The sequence below is a fragment of the Engystomops pustulosus genome, chromosome 4 (assembly GCF_040894005.1).
Source record: "Engystomops pustulosus chromosome 4, aEngPut4.maternal, whole genome shotgun sequence".
In the NCBI taxonomy this organism is placed as follows: Eukaryota; Metazoa; Chordata; class Amphibia; order Anura; family Leptodactylidae; genus Engystomops; species Engystomops pustulosus.
The window spans coordinates 193,869,536-193,889,903 of NC_092414.1; the positions used below are offsets into that span (position 1 = coordinate 193,869,536).

The following is a 20,368-nucleotide window of genomic DNA, read 5'->3' on the forward strand; positions in this document are numbered from 1 at the left end:
TGTCATACAAAGAGCTATAAATATAGCTAAAACCAAAACGAGACGATCCCTACTATCTGATAGCCGACATAAGTCTAATGCCCATGCTGAGGTGGTTTTTTCTACCACATACAGTAATGAATTTGAACAAATAGTGGCCATAATTAAGAAATACTTACCTATGTTAACAGCAGACAGTAAATTAAAACAAATCTTGAATAATGGATGTCAGTTCATATCATGTAGGGCTCGCAAAATCGGCAACGCAGTCTCCCCCTCAACATACGTTTCACAGCACAATAGAGGTCATTGTACATGGCTTTCTGTTAAAGGCTCTTACAGATGTGGGGGCAATAGATGCAACTGCTGTAGCCATATGCGCAATACTACTACATTTTGTAACATTACTGCTAGCAGAGAATGGAGTATAAAATCATTCATTAACTGCAACACAAAATATGTAGTGTATTTAGCGGAATGCACACAATGCAATCTCCACTACGTGGGCAGTACAATCCACCCTTTAAAGAAAAGGATTGCAGAACATATGACAGATGGCTCCAAAATACGTTTGACTGACAAAAATATATCTAGTCTATCCAAACATTTTTTGGAGAGACATGACGGGGACCTCTCGAACCTATTAGTTACTGGCATAGAAAGAGTTACCGCCCCTAGTAGAGGCGGAGATCGTACCCATAAACTCCGCAATCGAGAAATGCTGTGGATCCTTCAGTTAGACACACGCATGCCTAGCGGTCTTAATAACAAAACGGACACAATGTATCTTTATTAATGTATTATGTGACGTCGCCTACTATATGCACTACAATTTGTATATATTTTGAATGTATTGCAACATATTTACTAACAGTTAACATCTTGTTTCCATGTTCACATAACAACATGCTCAGCTATTCTACCATGCGCATGTGCTAATTAATGTAGTTAGTTCCACCTGTTGTATCCTTTTTTAAATGCAGGTCCTTGCTAATGTTTCTCAGACCATGAGTAAGAACTAATGTTAATGTTCGAAACGCGTAGGTCTATGGACTATGCACTATGACCTCTTTATGGATTTTAATGGAGTTTGAATAAAGAAGAACTATGTTTTAGAAAGCCTGGAGTGCCGATCCTTACCCCTTTTTTGTTTCCTCCATTACGTTGGGACGTTCCGACAAGCCCATTGGATTCGCGCACCGGACTACACAAGTGTTTCCCGCGGCTCTGCAAGGTTCACGTGAGTGAGCAACACGCTCCATGTGTTTTGATGTCTCTGTAATTGTTTTGCCTGCAGCTGCGGTTTGAGTGATGGACGGCTGAGCCAGTCAGAGCTGGAGGTAGTGTCCATTACTGCTTTATATTCTGCTCAGCCCCTTCATTTGGTGCTGGTTATTGCAGTCTATCTGTGTATCTAGTGCTCTTGCTATTGTGTTTCTGGCTATTCTGTCTATTGACTTCTGCTTTGCCTACTGACCATTCTATTTGCTATACGAATCTGTACCTTTGCCGCCATCTTGGTTTTGACCCGGTTTGTTTGACTCCGCTTGTCTGTCTGTATGTGTTGTTTGTCCCTCAGTATCGTTTATCTCATAGTGTGACCCCACCTTCCTGTCTGTCTAGTGTCGGTTTCTGTTACCAGTGTGAACACTGACCTATATCAGTATCCCGATTACCTGTCCGCTCCACCATCCAGCAGCTGCCAGACAGAGTAGGTTTTCCCTGTCATCTTGTAGGGTCACTCAGGGACCATCAGTTAGGTTCCTGATAGTGGGTTCGCCCTTATCAGGGCGGTTTATCTGCTTTAGGCAGGGCCTTAGCCCGCAGGGACGTCGCAGGGTGAGTTCGCCACCACCTACCTAGTCTGACAGCTAGCGCCAAGCCTGGTTGTGGTTGCATGGTTGCTGGACAGGTACTGACAATTATGCTATAATAAATCTTTGTATTGTATTGTTACAAAGCTGAGTCGTTTAACTCCTTTTCTTTGTGATGATTTAATTTGGGTTAGATACTTTTAAAGTGAGGAAATCTGCTACAATTCCCCCCTAATTTGTTTCTATAGGTCAGAGATGGCTAACCTATGGTACTGGTGCCAGAGGTGGCACTCGGAGCCCTTTCTGTGGGCACTCAGGCCATCACCAGAGAGGACTCCAGGTATCTTCCTGAAGTCCCAGACAGCCCAGGACCTGCTGTGCACAAAGCTATTTTCTGCTTTATTGGTGTCCTAAGGGCTAGTATCAATGAAAACTGTGACAGAAAAGGGAGTATAAATCACTAATTTCATTTCTGTGTTGGCACTTTGCGATAAAAAAATAAGGGTCTTTGTTGTAGTTTGGGCACTCGGTCTCTAAAAGGTTTGCCATTACTGCTATAGGTGTTTAATTATCATACTTTTTATTGTTAAGGAAGTGGTGTATTGGTTAGGACATCTAGTAAGTACTCACAGCCCCTGGGTCATCTCCTGATGCGCCTGATAATCTGCTCCTGATAATTATTTTCACACCAAAACCACTCAGCTCACCACAAAATATCTGATAATCTACACTGGCGTCAGACCTAAAAGTGCATAAAACACTTTCTTGAGAAATTCTGTGGTACGTCCACCAGAGGATTGGCTGTTCTCAGCATCTCAGATGCCATTTTTCTACTCCAAATCACCTGAACCAACTGGCTTACTAGTGCATCCAGGATATGGGAACATAGTGACCCTAGTTCCAACACTTAAACCTTCAAAGTGGTTATGCTGGCTTATGACCACCTTGTCCTCCTCATAGCCCAAAATGCAAATAACCAAAACCTAACCTCAAACAAATGGGGAGAGAAAAACCTGCACCAAATACACCATATTATTAGCACCACCAAATTTCTCCAGAGGGAACTTCAAAAACGGTAATTTAGTTTATTAGTTATCGACGTTATGTTCTATAATCCGATGACGTTACACCGGGATCAGCAGCAGCAGCCTTTCTGGCACACATATCTCCTCGATCTTATGCAAGTTAGATCATTCCAGGATCCATTCCAGTAATCAACACAATTCTCCGCTCCTCCCAGGTTGTTTGGCTCATCTGTCCTCCACCTACTTTAAAAAGATAGAAAAAGGAAAACAAAAATTTATATTTTTAGAGTGAAAATGGGGCCAACGTTCATTTTTGCAGCCCATTCAATGGTCCCAGAGATTTTACTTATTTTTACCTAAGACGTAGTTTGATAAGATGCCTTGAATCCCAAGTACATTCCACTAACAGAGTCGGATAGGCTCACCAGAGTACCAGGTATCCTCTGGTGGGCCCAGGTTCTAACTCCCCAGGTTTCTTTCAGAAAAAGGATTTCATTTGTGAAGTTTTTTAAACCATTTCCAGAAGGTCCATCCCTTGTGCATCATCCCTACATAAATGTATGTCTGGCGGAAATAAGGGCAATGTGGTGTAAGCTCAGCACAGCTGAGACCTGGTGGTAGCAACCATGATTGGTGACAAGATAAATGAAAATTGCAACTGTCAACCCCTTAGATGCCATGGTAGATTGCAAATGCACCAACAAAAGGTTCTGTGTTGCTGAGTAGCCAGTTAAGCAGTTTTGTGTCTTATGGGAAGAACATCACCTACAATTGTGTGATCATGTGTTGGATGAGATGGTTCAACTTGCATGTTTACATGATAGCTACTGAGGTTGGTGCCTTTTACTAGGACCTGCTGTGGTGCTGGGCATATCAATACAGTGGCAACTCCACAAGGTGTAGTATACTGAAGTTACATCTTATGAATTCACTGTGGCAATGAAGGATGGCACAACCCAAATACTAGTGGACTATGGAAAAGCCATAACTAAGAACTTCTTGGGAACAACAAGATTAGAATTATTGTGCCTTTAAGAAACGGTTCTGAAAAGCTTCATGTTCTATAACACAACCCAATACAATTGTAAGATTGGAACATATCATGATTGTCCCTGAAGAATGAAGTAGAAGTTATATTTACCTGAATGACAACATTGATCCATCCAACCACACCCATTCATTTGGGTCCTTGTCACGCCTCAGTCCAATCCAGTAACTACCTTCTCCTAGCGTGGGAGTCAAGGAATCCTGAAATTAAAAAGAAAAAAACCAACTAAGATTTTTAACAAAAACACATTGGGGCTTATTTTTGTAAGGGTCCACGGATCGCCCTTTTGTCGGATTTGCTCCGCTGTGACAGGGGATTGTGTCACACGTGATCGGATTTTGGCGCTGGTTTTCATGCGACAGAAATCAGGGGGTGTGCCGACGTATGATCCTACTGATTAGGACTGAGCGCGGGATTTAAGATTCAAATTGTGTCTCAAGATTAAGCACTTACATGCACCAGGAAGAAGATGGTGGACCTGAGCGGGGAAGCGATACATGCAGGATATCAGGCGCACGATCACGATTCTGGTCGGACAATGGACTTTCGGGGATTGCGACAGGACAGGTAAGTAAATGTGGCCCATTATTTTAGTTATCTTTTCCAAAAACCTGTCACTTTTTCCATCAAAATCAGTTGTATGAGGGCTTACTTTTTGCAGGTGAAATTGTGTTTTTAGTGGTCCTGATTAGTTTTATCAAACCTCATGTTTGAATTTGTATGTAAGTCAAAATTGTATATTTTCATTTTTAATTGTAGCTCGAGAAAAAAAATCTTGACAATTGGAGTTTCAAAATTATTTGCTGTAATTGGACCAAGGATTATCAATAAAGCTTCATTACAGACAACGCACAGCTGATTATTGCAGTCTGGGACTATAGTAAAGCATCCAGAGAGCTTCACCAAAGGTCACAGTGGGCACAGGGGTCAGTCTGTAACTAGGGGTCATCTGTAAGTTGAGTGTCCTTAAGTAGGGGACCACCTGAATTTTATTGTTTAGGCAATGTGTTTCATCGCCGGATGGGCATTTTCATCAAGTTACGTGAATAGCAACAGGAGAATCCAATAGAGAGCAGGTACCAATGTACTTACCATCTCTTCTGCAGTTTTTATAAGCACGAGAGATGACCCTTTCCTGATACACTCGTCTGTAGCATTGTACCAGGTTATGGAATCTGTAGAGATGTAGTAGCAGAAGAGACCTATCGGCTTCCATCCAGATGGACACGTTCCACACATTGTCTCTAAGTGTGAGAGAAATTAAAGACTAATAAAGGACATATAATAATCCACCAACTATGTCAAATAAATGTTAATGGAACTTAAAGAGCACCTGTCAGCAGAAATTGATCTAATAAACCACTACCAGTATGTTGTCAAGCAGCCAAATACCTTCCAGATGATGTTTCTTTCATGGCCCAGTGTGGTGGAGTGATCGAGAAAATCTACTTTGAAGTTAGATGTAAATTGGGTGTATAAAGTCAAGGAGGCGGAGATTTTAGCACTGAAGTCAAGTTCTCTATTCCTCAGAAAGCCGCCTTCACTCACTAACCAGATCTCTATGATTTCCATGAAAGAGGAGTTGGAGTTCAGAGCCCCCCACCTGCACTCTCCGCCCCTTTGACTTTATACAACCAATTTACATCTCACTTCAAAGAGGATTTTCTGGATGATTACACTGGGACATGAAAGAAACAAAAACTAGAAAGTGTTACGCTGCCTGACAATATACCAGTGGTTGATTAGGTCAATTGCTGATGACAGGTTCCCTTTAAACTCAATATTAATTGTATTATAGACCCATTATCATGCCAAGGAAACTCTGGCTGCTTCTAAAGAGATGTAGTATAACACGGTTCCTAATCCATCCTGACAACTCCAAAACGGGAGTTATTCTTTGTGGGTTTGGTTTACTCTGGTAAAGAGTGGGTGTTCCTAACGTGTCATAACATGTTATTATATTGACAATCCAGGCAAGTTTTGGGTACAATTTATAGAATTCTTTTTTGAAGAGTTTACCAGGACATGCTTGATTTGCCAGGATCTTTTTTATTTTAGTTTGGAAGAATTGGGAAGTTTGAACGTGTACAAGCATGCACATGACAACACCTTTTGAAATCGTATATGACTTACCTACTGGAGTGTCCTGGAATATGGAAAATCTGGCATAGTAGAAACCCCAAGACAAAATAGTTTGCCTCTGACTAGTAATGCCTTAAAGGCATGCTTTTATAGAAAACAGCATTTACTAAGGGTATGAAATGTCCTATCTATAAATCCAAAAAAATCTCCTCCAAAGTCATGTGAAAATGAGCGGAAAAGAGTCATTTTCAGCCATATATGAATCGGGCTGAGAAGCTGGAGGGGAGAGGAGATTATATGCCCATATCTTGGGTTTTATAGCACCCAGAAACATCTGGTATCGTATCTAAGAAGAGAAACTCATCATTTATATCACATCCAGCTACAGAGTCGGAGATGCATGCAATTAAAGGAAATCTACCATAGAGAATTTACTTTCTAAAGTAGTTCCAGAAGTAGATTCCTCCACCCAGCATTAAACCCTTTTTATCTAATTCTTTTATTTAGCTTTCCCTCAAATAAAGTTAATTATATTGATATGCAAATTAACTGCAGGGCCTACTGTGGGTAGGGAGTAGCCCCTGTGACCTCCAGGACAAATGCTACTCCCCGCCCCCAGTAGCCCTTGCAGATCCGCCTACCTTCTGATTGTCTTCTGTTCTTTGAGCATGTTGCAGACATCTGGGGAGCTCTGAACATGCACAAAGCAAGCTGCCATGCTACAGGTTCATGGCTGGCAGAAGAATGGGAGCTACTGTACATGAACAGAGTTTCTCTGCTGCCAGCAATGCTCCGAAGAACAGAAGACAACAAGCAGGTAGGCGAATCTCCAGGGCTACTGGGGGCAAGGAGTAGCCTTCACCCCAGAGCTCGTAGGGGCTACTCCCCACTCTAGTAACCCCTAGTTAATCTTGCATTTCTTTATAATTTACTTTATTTTAGGTAAACTAAATAAAATAATTAGTTAAAAAGGGTTTATGGATAGTGCAGTGGGGGGATCTAAATAGGGAACTACATCAGAAAGTAGATTCCTGAATGTAGATTTCCTTTAAAGAAAAGGGGATATAGGATTTCTATATGCAGCTTGCATTTCCAACGATGATTATACCTGCTCATATCTCTGGTTATGTAGCTCACCAAACCACAAGTCTGATGCTCTTTGAGAGAGAAAATTGTCCTCTTAAATCTGATACCAGAACCATGGTTGTGTCTGCAAGGGAACCAAATATATAAGCATCTCAAGTAACATCCCTTTCCCATCCAGCCTCACAGCCTGACTCATGTTTGGAAAAAAAAACTCTTCTCAGCTCATTTGCATTTGACTTTGGAGTAAATTTGTTATAGGTAAAGTGTCAAGATTCACATTACAGACTTCACATACCCAAAGATCTGCTAGTTTAGTGATGTAAAAGTAGGTGGCAAGTTCCCTTATTTTAATATTTGTTCTAGACTTGTTCGATTTGAGACATGACTCATCTTTGCTATTCCCATTGAGCATATTGTGAGTTGCGCACTTTTATGTTATTTAAAGAATATTGCCTCTGGCAAAATTAGACCACCCATATCCAGGTGTCCATAAAATATAACTTTTATTGTGAATTTTTTTTTAAATTAGATTAACTTCTTGGTGTAAATAAACTTTTAAAATCCCAATGTTGTGTGAGGAGTTTTCTTTAATTGTTGCTCAGTTATTGTGATTTTCACTTTATGGTTCAGTATCACTTGGGGCATTTATTGTGTATAGGGTTAATCGGTTGTGTTATTAGATACACTGTGGCACAATTCTCCAGTGTGTACACTAGATGTCAGTCTTGGTCTCCGGTCTGCTTTCAAGACGGACATCTAGGAAGTCATTTACTGAGGGTGCGGTCACACGTCGCGTTTACTGCATGCGTTTAAAAACGCATTGCTACAGCTGAAGGGAGATTTGCCTAATTAAACAGCTGTTAACGCTTGCGTTTACAAAACGCAAGTGTTAACGCATTGTTAACGCATGCGTTAACATCGCGGTTAACGCATGCGGTTGTTAACGCATTGTTAACGCATGCGTTAACATCGCGGTTAACGCATGCGTTTTGTAAACGCAGGTGTTAACAGCTGTTTAATTAGGCAAATCTCCCTTCAGTTGTAGCAATGCATTTTTAAACGCATGCAGTAAACGCGACGTGTGACCGCACCCTAAGGGCCCGATTCGCTTGTTACCCGAATATTTCCGATTTGCGCTGATTTCCCCTGAATTGCCCCAGGGTTTTGGCGCACGCGATCGGATTGTGGCGCATCGGCGCTGGCATGCACGCGACGGAAATCGGGGGCGTGGCCGAAAGAAAACCCAACGGATTCGGAAAAAACGCCGCATTTAAAAAAAGAAAAGTGTCGCGGAGCTTGCACTTACCTTCACTAGGAATAGGCCGGTGAACCAGCGCCACCTGGTGTACGTCGGAGGAATGAATCCCGGCCAGACCCGAATCCACCGCAGAGAACGCGCCGCTGGATCGTGAATGGACCGGGTAAGTAAATCTGCCCCCTAGTGTTCACACTGGAGAATTGTGCCACAGTGGGGCACATTTACTTACCCGGTCCAGTCGCGATCCAGCGGCGGTTTCTCCGGCGCTGATTCGGGTCCTGCCGGGATTCACTAAGGTCCGTGCGCCGATATTCACCAGGTGTCGCTGCTGCGCCGAGGTCCGCCGGAGTTCACCTGCTTTTTTCTGGTGCATGTGAGTGCTTGATCTTGCGACACAAATGGCTTTTTAAATTCCGCGGTTTTTCCGAATCCTTCGAGTTGTCCGGCGGCCACGCCCCCCGATTTCTGTCGCATGAAATTCGGCGCGATTGCTCCAAAAATCTATCGCATGCGCCACAATCCCGTGAAATACAGCGCAAAGCGGAAATATTCGGGAAAAACCCGACGGATTCGCGGCTGCGGACCCTTAGTAAATGTGCCCCAGTGTATCTCATAACAGAACCGATTAACCCTATAACACACAATAAATGCCCCAAGTGATACTGAACCATAAAGTGAAAATCACAATAACTGAGCAACAATTAAAGAAAACTCTGCACACAACATTGGGATTTTAAAAGTTTATTTGGACCAAGAAGTTAATCTAATTTTTTTTAAAAATTCACAATAAAAGTTATATTTTATGGACACCTGGATATGGGTGGTCTAATTCTGCCAGAGGCAATATTCTGTAAATAAACTGACCCTGCCAAGTGTCTTTTGTCCATGAAGTTCTGCTTTCATGTTATTCTCACTATGGTTCTATACATAAGTTAGGAACTCTGTTACCTCCAAACCCAATAATCATAATTACTGGCGCATAGCAGAGGGAGGGGAATGAAAGTCTATAAGTGAAAGTTGTATACGGTGGCGCCGAAGGGTTGGGGCGTTCATCATACGCTGGTGTACAAGCTCCGGCGTATGAACCATGTCCTCAAATATGTCCATTTATAATTTCAGTATATTCTTTGTGGCTCACATTGTGCAGATCCCATATTTTCTCTAAAAATTATCTTATAAGAAATACACCCGAGATGTAAATGATTGTCCCTATTGCACCTCTAAATATGGAAGATTATGATAGATCTCCATGACTCATTATTAGGTGAGTGACTGGGCCCAATGGAGGAATCCCGGATACTTTGGTATATAACTAGAACACTTACCCAAGGTCTTATTAATAGCTTTGATATCCTGGAGGAAATTCTGTTTTATATTTTCTGTAATCAAGAGAATCTAAGTTATGTGAGAAATACTATAAGATCAAACATCCTTGAACTTGAGTTTTAGTCCTGGGATAAATAATAAATCTCTGAACTGCGGAAAGTGGTTAAAAACTACATCATAATTTAAAGGACATCTACCACCAGGATGAAGGATTGTAAACCAAGAACACTTACATGCCGGTGTGTGCCCCCTCTGGCAGGATCTGCTCTACTTTTAGCTTCTCATGCCCTGATTTTTAAAAAAAAAAAGCTTTTAAAATTATGCAAATGAACCTGATGGGCTCCACAGGTGTTAATAGAGCCGGGAGCCCTTCAAATTATGCAAATAAGTCTGAGGGGCTCCCAGCTCTATTAACACCTGTGGAGCCCAGAGCCCCTCTGGTTCATTTGCATAATTTTAAAAGCTTTTTAGAAAAAAAAAAACAGGGCATAAGAAGCTAAAAGGAGAACAGATCCTGCCAGAGGGGGCACACACCAGTATGTCAATGTGCTTGGTTTACAATCCTTCATCCTGGTGGTAGAAATTTACTATCAAAATTTATTATGATAACCCAGGGACACTTACTCATAGATCCAGGCATCATGACTGTGGTAATCTTCTTATATTTGTTATCCTTCCTTCTAAAATCAACCTTTAAAATTATGCTAATGAACTTGAAGGGTGCCCAGAACCCCTCAGTGCTGTAGCTTTAAAGGCTGTTACACTGTTCTCACCCTCCCCCCTGCGCCCTTAGCACTTCCCCCTCCCTCTGATTAATGTACCGTATTTTCCGGACTATAAGGCGCACATAAAAACCTAAGATTTCCTTAGAAATCCAAAGTGCGCCTTATAGTCCGGCGCGCCCTATGTATGGAGGAGGGCAGCGGACCCTACTTACATAGGTCCCCACTACCGGAGACAGCAGATCTCCAGCGGGAACTGCAGACTGCGTGGTCTGCAGTTCCCGCTGGAGATCTGTTGTCTCCGGTAGCGGGGACCTATGTAAGTAGGGTCCGCTGCCCTCCTCCACCTGAACGGACCCCCTTCCCCATCTCCCTGGGGAGACCGCTCACCTCTTGCCGGGTCTGTGGAGAGTCGCTGGTTGCGACCTCTCCGCTCGGTTTTCACACCACGCCCCCGGACCTCCTCCACGCCCCCGGACCTCCTCCATGCCCCCGGACCTCCTCCTCGCCCCCGGACCCTGTGCCTTATAGTCCGGTGCGCCTTAATATGGAATTATTCCATATATAAGGCCTTTTTTAGTAATGCGCCTTATAGTCTGGTGCGCCTTATCACCCAGAAAATACGGTAATCTATACACTGGGTGGGGGAAGTGCATCTGCACAGTTTAACAGCCTGTGAAGCTACAGCAGGGAAGGAGGGAAATATTGAAAATAATGGCCATTTTGCTTGCAAAAATTACTATGCTAAAAAGATACAACCTTGTTAAATGAAGACCTTTTGGGGGGCTCTATGGACGGCTCCATTTTCATGAATTCTAAGATAGATCTTGTTTAATAATATAATTGTTGGGATGAGATTGATTGAAATGGCTTAACTCATAGGGGCAGATTTACTTACCCGGTCCATTCGCGATCCAGCGGCGCGTTCTCTGCACTGGATTCGGGTCCGGCCGGGATTCATCAAAGCAGTTCCTCCGCCGTCCACCAGGTGGCGCTGCTGCGCTGAACTCCGCTGGAATGCCTCGAAATACACCGGCCTATACAGGATGAAGGTGAGTGAAATTTTCGCGACACAATTTTTTTTTTAAATGCGGCGGTTTTTCCGAATACGTCGGGTTTCCGTTCGGCCACGCCCCCCGATTTCCGTCGCGTGCATACCGGCGCCGATGCGCCAAATTCTGATCGCGTGCGCCAAAAACCCGGGGCAATTCAGGTACAATCGCCGCAAATCGGAAATATTCGGGTAACACGTCGGAAAAACGCAAATCGGGCCCTTAGTAAATGACCCCCATAGTGTCACTAAAAGTAATTACATGGCCCCGTTAAGTGAAGTCTTTACACTTCTCATTATTAGATAGAACGTGTAACAGAAGATGACAATCATCCTACCTAAGCAGTAGCCACGCACAACGAGGAAGAACAGTAGACATAGACACAGCCTGCAGCGGAGGAGTCTTACCCTGATTCTTCAGATGGGACACATCTTGACTCATTGACAAATCTGTGAAGTAAATGAGGATTTGCAATGAGACAGTTACAACTTATTCTTGGCATTCACCGGCCATGATATAGAGGGGGCAATATAATCCTGAATTCCACCCCCCAGGTCAATGGATTCTACATAGCACTCAGGGGCAGATAAGGACCGTCATGGGCTCTGGAGTCACTTCCGACATGTGGCACTAGAATCCGCTTCTAGGGGAATGGAGGATGTGTCTCTTCTGTCTGCTTTCAATCTGTGGTCACTGGACCTTTGGAGGACCTTCATAGGTCTTGAAATGGCTCTTGTGTACATGTGCATTTAAGCCAGAAACAGATGTACATAGGTGAAGGTCCTTCTCAGTATAAAATTTGGTGGGTTGTTTGGCTGGCCACTCTGTCGGGGCAATGCTGGGGGCACTGGATTCATGAAGAACGGCGCCAGAAATCCTGAATCTGGCGCCCCCTGCACACTACACAGGTAACTGCACCTAGTACACACTGCACTGTTCTTAGTAAATGTGTGAGTTTAAGAAACATGTTCTCTTGTTAAAAAATATTACAATTTTTGGATATCAACCATAATCCTGCCTGATAAACTGGTCAAATATGTCTTCAGTGAAAGAAACACTTCAAAGGAAATTCCATCAAAATTCATCCTGATAACCCAGGGACATTACTCATAGATCCAGGTACCGGGGCTGTGGTAATATTCTTGTATGTGTTATCTATGGCTTCTATGGAGCAGAATGGAGAAGGAGACCGTAAAACAACAAAACACTGAGGGGGATCATGTAACACCCCCAGAGCCCTTCAGACTCATTACCATAATTGCAAACGTTGATTTTAGAAGGAAGGTGCCTGGATCTATAAGTAATGTTCCTGGATTATCATGATGGCTTGTGACGGTAGATTTCCTTTACATGTATATAGAATTTTAGGTAAATTTGATATTTATTTTACTTACAATTTTTTAACAGGACACTTGTGATGGCAACCAAAACGAAGAACATGATCATGAGAAAAATCACCGCCGCTTTTGTGATTTTGCTGGATAGCATTTCTGAAAAAACACAAAAATATCTATAGTCAGTCAATAGGGCTCTAAAATAATATGACCTACTGTATGACAATATCCCAGTACCATGTCCTGCTGCTGACAGAAGTATTTGTAGGGTGGTTGAGGAGTCTCTTATAGAAAGTGGCCACATTTACTAAAGTGTGCGCCAGTTTTCGGTCTGACTTTGCACTAGAAAGAAGGTGGAAACTGCTTGTACATGTATTTGTAAAGTGTCTGCGCCAGTTTTGTGTTGCGGCTTGTCCGACAAGAAAAAATGTGCACCTAAAGGGGCTGTTACTGCTTAGTCAGAGCGTGCGCCACAATTCTGCAGCATGATCATCTTAAAAAATAAAGGTGCACACTTCCCGAACGGCGCAAGGGGCGCCAGATTCATGACGAATGTGCACCAGTTTTTATTTAATTCCACTGTTTTTGATAAATCTGGCCCAGTGTGTTTGTTATTGTGTGTATCGTTGTATTGTAACATTGTATTCCAGTTTCTGTTTGCGCATACGTGGGGGTATTAGGAAAACTTGGGGAGTTTACATTTGTATTACCTTGCATATTGCTGCCATCTAGTGGTGATGTGTTAGTACTGTTTTTATGCTGTTTTTTAAGTGAGGCTGGTACGTTCCCCAAGGAAATGGATTTTCTAAATTTTTTGCTGTAATGGGACCAAGGATTATCAATAAAACCTCATTACAGACACATTACAGCTGATCATTACAGTCTGAGACTATAGTAATAGCATCCAGAGAGCTTCACCAGAGGTCGCAGAGGGGACCTTCTTTAACCGGTTCGCGACCGCCCGCCGTGTATTCACAGCGGCGGTCGCGTCGCGCTACATGGAGAGGGCTCACGGGCTGAGCCCTCTCCATAGCCGGTAAGTCTTTGCTGCATATCGCGGGTGTTTTCACAGCGTGGGCTGCCGGCAGCCTCAAACAGATAGCGGCACATGGGCGCCGCCATCTTACCTGGGATCCATCTCCATGGTAGCCTCGGGTCTTCCGAAGACCCGAGGCTATTTCGTTTTAACCCCTTCATTACAATGTGCTGATAGCACATTGTAATGAATGAGGAAGAAAATCCCCATATACTGCCATACTGTAGTATGGCAGTATATGATAGGATCGATCAGACAACCTAGGGTTAAAGTACCCTAGGGAGTCTGAAAAATAGTATAAATAAAAATAAAAAAAGTAAAAAAAAAAATTATAATAAAAAAACCTAAAATTTCAAATCACCCCCCTTTCCCTAGAACTGACATAAATATAAATAAACAGTAAAAATCATAAACACATCAGGTATCGACGCGTCCGAAAATGCCCGATCTATCAAAATATGATAACGGTTTTTCAATGTGTTTAACCCCGGAAAGGAAAATAGCGCCCAAAGTCGAAAATGGCACTTTTTTGCCATTTTGAAAAATCTAAAAAAATCTATAAAAAGTGATCAAAAGGTTGTACAGTCCTAAAAATTATATCATTGAACATATTATCAAATTTCACAAAAAATGACAGCACCCACAGCTCCGTACACCAAAGTATAAAAAAGTTATTAGCGCCAGAAGTTGGCAAAATCAACTTTCCCGCTTCCGAGTACATGGCATGTAATATTTAATACCATCACTATGTAGTGCAATTTGTTACGCAGAAAACAAGCCGTCACACAGCTCTTTCCGTGAAAAAATAAAAAAAGTTATAGATTTTTGAAGGTGGGGAGTGAAAAATGGACATGAAAAAACAGGAAAGGGTCCTTAACCGGTTAACTAGGGGTGTCCTTCAGAAGGGGACCATCTGAGACAGTCCCCAGGTTACATACAAGATGGGTTCCATAGGTTTGTTCTTAAGTTGAATTTGTATGTTAGTTGAAACTGTATATTTTGTATTTGTAGATCCAGACAAAAAAATTTTTTGCCCCAGTGCCACTTGGATTTTCTAAATATTTTGCTGTAATGGGACCAAGGATTATCGATAAAGCTTCATTACAGACACCTTACAGCTGATCATTGCAATCTGGGACTGAAGTAACATCAAGAGAGCTTCACCAGAGGTCACAGGGGGCAGAGGGGTCAGTCTGTAAGTCGGGTGTCCTTAAGTAGGGGACCGACCTGTATTATAATAGAAAACCTATTGCAAGGTAGCCTTAGCACCTAGGTAGCTTGGGAGAAATTGGTAGAGAGTAATGACCTCTGTGACCATCCTGGCACATAAGGAACTGTCCCCATCCAGCAACTACCACTCTCATCTTACCTATCAACCCATGGGCTGCTGTTTTCTATATCGATTTGGGGGGAGTCCAAACTGAGCACCCGGACTGATCACATGTTCACAGCTCAGAGAGAACGGAGCCAGAAGCAGATGTATCCTGTGCAGGTAACTGCATATCATCTCCATTCAGGTAAGAGGAGGCTGATCTGCAGTCACCCAGCAGTGAGCCCTGTCACGGGTACTCCCGCGATCCATGTTGCGGATCCGGCTCACCGTTTATAATCCGGCACTTCCCATCATTCCTGGCCGGATCTTCAGCATTCCAATGGAACTTCCAAGGTTTCCACACCTCGCTTCCCACAGCGCTTCCTGTTGAAGTGATTGCCCACCAGTGTTCCCAAACGCTCCTGTCTTCCAGCGTTTCCAGACGCCTCCGTGTTTCTCCAGCGTTTCCAGGCGCCTCCTTGCCTCCTGTCTCCAGCGTTCCCATACGCTCCTGGTGTGTCCAGTTTTCCAGCATTTACAGACGCCTTTGTGTCTCCTGTCTCCAGCGTTCCCATACACTTCCTGCTGTGCCTTCCAGTCCGGAGGAGTCTCCAGTCCGTGCCAGTGTCACCAGTGTTCCTCCGTGTTCCTGCTGTCATTCCAGGCTTGGACTGTTTCCTGCATCCCTGTTCCTTGGCTGCCACCGCGGGCCTCATACCATCTCCTACGGTGGTCCAGAGGGTCCACTAGTCCACAGACTCCTCCCTCTGAACTCTTCCCATAGACACTTTCCTCCCCGGTACTCCCAGGTACCTTCCTGTTGTCTGTGTGACCCGTTACAAGCCCTGGAGAAGATGGAGGGGTCTAGAAATTGTTAGTCTTGCTTTTTTTAGTCTAATTATGTAACCAAAATGGTGCCAAAAAAAGTTTCAGGAAACTAGAAGTCCAGGAAAAGACACTGGATGCAAAAGCTGCACCCAATCTGAGTGACGGAAAACTTTTGTGGCGCCGACACTCTGTAAGTCTGTCAAGACAAAAACCAAGCACAAAACCTTGTGCCCCAATATATCATGAGATGTGCGCTACAAGACGACCAGCTTAAAGAAAAAATAATAAAGTTTAGTTTTTTAGAATGTTGTAATATTTTTTTGCAATATTTAGTTTTACTGAAAAGTTCCCTAATTCATGCTAAAGTGGAAAGAAAAGTCAGTAGAAGGTGGAGTCCGATAAAATTTGTCTGTACATCCGAATGGAATCATTCCAAATTTTCCTTTTGGATTAGTTGGGATTACATTGATTACTCTTGGTTGTTATTTTACCCCTTTGTGTGGTTACTATTTCTTTGCTTTTGAAATCTTCCATATTCACATACGTGTTGTCCTCCTTACTGTTCCCTGGAACAAAAGACATGGTTAGTAAATAGAAGATAAGCGCACTGGGAATACCCCTTCTAATGTTACACTGGCATAATACAATGTAAAAAAACCTATAGAAAAATAACCTACAAAAATAAGCCTTCATATAGCACCAACTGAAATATTACAAAAAATTAGGAACCTTTTATGCAGGTGCTTCACACATAGAAGTCCCATCCAAGGTTGGGACAGACGGGACTCACTTTCAGGGCCAGACCACGGGTATTGGGGGCCCCTGGGCACAAAATCAGGTGGAGGGCCCAACTGAATTTATTCCAGACAAGGTTCATATTTGACATATGGGGCTGCATATTAAATGGCTTGTGCCAAAGATTTACATTTTATTTAAATGTATTAAAACCTAATAAAAACCTACATAAATTTGGTATATCTATGATTGTAACCCCAAAGTGGGTGTCATTTACAAAAAAAAGAAAAAAATATGGTGTAAATGTGGTTCTTCATAAACACAAGATTATCCATGCCACCCATAATTGAGCACCTACCTTTTTTTTGGGGGGGGGGGTAGTTATAGGTGGCATGGAGAGGGCAATGTGTCGGAGGAGGCGGGTGCACATGCGGTGCTGCGGCACCTTTGCTGGCATCACTTCCAGAGACAGTCAGCTGTGAGGTTACTGTCTCTGGAAAATATGCAGTGCAGTGATGCTGGTGGGCATGCATGTTCACCTGTCTTACTTTCAATCTGGGGTTTTAGGACCTTTGGAGCACCTTCAAAGGTCCTGAAATGGCTCTTGTCTACAAGTGTATTGAGAGCAGGAACAGATGTACGAGGATTTAATGGGTGAAGGTCTTTTTTAGTCTAAGATTTGGTGGGTTGGGTGGTCATGGGCCCCCTAGGAGGCCCCCGGGCTACCGCCCAAACCACCTACATTATAATCGACTACTGATTGGCTGAAAAAAGTATACAAAATGAAATAATCTTATTGGATTTAGGAAAAATAGGAATTGCTTTTATTATTTACTATATATTTTATTTACTATTTTATTAGTGTATTCCCTGCTGTCCTATAATGATTGCTATAGCATCATCTAATGGTAATATCTCAATAGCAGTGATGTCCATACACAGACATGGAAAGCTGATGGTTGCCTCTTCTCCTCATGACTATGCACTATTGCAGGAAATCCCTGTGATGCAACCGTCTAGTTATAAAAGCAGAACTTTAGCCTCATAGTGTTTAGTAGAGACATACTCAATACATCAGCTCTACACTTTGAAGAAGTAAAAACCACCAAGCAACTCTGCTTTGTGCTAAGACAAGTGGCAAGAACCCCCAAGAGGATGAAAGTGTTACCAGAGCCCCCCATGCTGCAGTTTTTTCAACTTTTTCACGCTCCCACTCCTTGATCCCTCAGCACTTCCCCCTACCTCTGCCTTTTGAAATCTCACTGCAGCAAAGGAAGTTTCAGCACACAGTGGGATGGAGGAAGTGCTCCTGCACAGTGTAACAGTCTTTAAATCTGCAGCATAGGGGGGCTCTAGTATCTAGATAGGATCTATGAATAATCTCCTAAAAAATGTGATGCATAAACATTATCTTTTTCCCAAATCCTATTCAGAAGGACTGTGACGTCTCTGAAAGTTCTGCAACTTGTAATTTTACCCTAAGATGTTAGATTCACCCCATGTGTTGTACCCTTGTATAATTGTATGGATTTGTTAATGGATTTTTATTAAGCAATATGGAAACTTTGGAAGGACGCTGGAATTTCCTTATTTTTCTTCTAAGGTAAATCAAAGGGAAATTTTCCCAGATGTATAGAACTATAATCCAGATACAAAATGTTTCCCATGAAGATGTAACATGTGTAGGTTCCTCCAGGGATATTCCACAGCCGCTATAATATCAGATCCAAAAAAAATGTACGGACCTGCAAAAAGCTTTGGGCCGGTCTGTCCTGCCATAAAGAATCGATGATATCGACTTCTTTAGAACAATTGATTCAGAGATCAGTGTTGCAGAGATACCTCTGCGTGTGCGGCTCCATGTGATGATGTCATCATTCTGCCTGCGTCTCTGCATCAGTACCGGGAGTAGAGGAGTAGCTCTAGGGCAGTGATGGCTAACCTATGGCACTGGTGCCAGAGGTGGCACTCGGAGCCCTTTCTGTGGGCACTCAGGCCATCACCAGAGATGACTCCAGGTATCTTCCTGCAGTCCCAGACAGCCCAGGACTTGCTGTGCATAGAGCTATTTTAAAGTGACAGCGCTGCCTGGGACTATTTTCTGCTTTATTGGTGTCCTCAGGAGCAGGTATCAATGAAAACTGTGACAGAGAAGGGAGTATAAATCACTAATTAAATTTCTGTGTTGGCACTTTGCGATATATAAGCGGGTCTTTGTTGTAGTTTGGGCACTCGGCCTCTAAAAGGTTCGCCATCACTGCTCTAGGGGAAGGTCTTAGATTGCTTGTTGGTAAGTATTTTTTTAATAATTTTATCAAGGGGTACGGTATATATAAAAATTAATTAGGAACCCCATGATTACTTTTTACGCTCCTGGGTTTCTCCAGATTTTTTTTTTATTTTCAAACACCCTAATCCAGTGTTGGCGAACCTTTTAGAGACCGAGTGCCCAAAATGCAAACCAGACCTGCCTATTTATTGCAAAGTGCCAACACAGCAATTCTAGCAATAAATTATTAAAATCTTCTTGCTCTTTGGTATTCAGCTTTCAACGGTCCTGAGGACATTCAGATTTCCATTGGAGCTTCCCTGAACTGGAAGAATTGTGGGGCAAAGAGCAGGAGCTTCAATGGCTCCAATGATTATCTGACCATGACCCACACCTTCTCTTCTTGCAGTCTCAGGTAGACCAAGATGTTTCACGCCCTGGGCTACCTGGGCCTGCAGGAGGATCCCTCAACTCCTGTCTGGGGAATTCTGTGCTGGGGCAACAGCCTGAGTGCCCACTGAGAGGGCTAAGAGTGCCACCTCTGGCACCCGTGCCATAGGTTCGCCACCACTGCTCTAATCCCCTCTTCAAGCCTATTGTATACATTTCTATTATATAGAGCACAATGTGGCACTGCATTGACTATTACTATTGCAAAAGACTAAAAACTAAAATTTTTTAGTTAAAAATGATCCTACTCAAGAATAATATTGACCATTTTTTAATGTGCAGCACAGACATATTCCACAGCGCTCCACAAGTTGGGAAACAAACATCATATATGACAAGTAATGAGAGACATAAATAAGTATAACACAGCCTATAGGATATTACATGGGAGGGAAGTATATAGGTAGGACCATGATATGTTCCCATCATGTGATATATTCTATACATTTACACAAATGTTCCTATCATTTACCTTTCCTCCTTGTATGATCGTGAATATTCATGTCAGATTCCCCGGTATCACTTTGCTCTTTAGTGTAGTTGTTCTGTGTCTTGTCCTGAGTCAAGTGTCACAAGGAATCTACACAATGTAGATGTATATGTTTCCACATAATGTGGGCACCACAAAGAAAAGGGAAGTGAAGAAAGTTCTCCGAATTGCTCAAGGTAAATTCCAGAAGAAAACATTAAAGGTGTCTAGCAATTCATATGAAATGTAATTAATCTTCCATATCAATACATTGAATGCTATTAAAAAAAAAATTACCTGTGTGAAGATAATTTCCCATAAATATAGGCATGAATATATTTATAGCCATAACTTAGAAACAAGATTGATGTCCTTGGATCCAACCACCCCGTGCTCTGGCAGCAGTGACCACGCATGTTCTATTCAGCTCTGTCTGACCACTTGGATTCATTACCACAGGACGGCTGTGAGACATCTACTAATTCCTGGACATTTCATATACGAAAACCGTTTTATTTCTTTACACAATCCCTCCAGCATCGG

At 42.7% G+C, this 20,368-nt stretch overlaps 1 protein-coding gene across 2 annotated transcripts; it reads right to left on the reverse strand.

Moving 5' to 3' along the window:
• Window positions 1–2,809: 2,809 nt before the first annotated feature.
• On the reverse strand, window positions 2,810–19,918 carry LOC140125740 (C-type lectin lectoxin-Phi1-like). Of its 2 annotated transcripts, none has more exons than XM_072144598.1 (8): window positions 19,829–19,918; window positions 16,394–16,468; window positions 12,787–12,882; window positions 11,800–11,841; window positions 9,618–9,671; window positions 4,959–5,110; window positions 3,960–4,066; window positions 2,810–3,061 (listed from the first exon to the last, which is right to left on the reverse strand). In XM_072144598.1, exons 1-8 carry the CDS (start codon window positions 19,857–19,859, stop codon window positions 2,929–2,931), a joined length of 690 nt encoding a protein of 229 aa, XP_072000699.1. In that variant the 5' UTR covers window positions 19,860–19,918; the 3' UTR covers window positions 2,810–2,928. The 2 variants fall into 2 exon arrangements, with proteins under 2 accessions (XP_072000699.1, XP_072000698.1); XM_072144597.1 differs by having other exon boundaries at window positions 4,947–5,110.
• Between the last annotated feature and the right edge of the window lie 450 nt (window positions 19,919–20,368).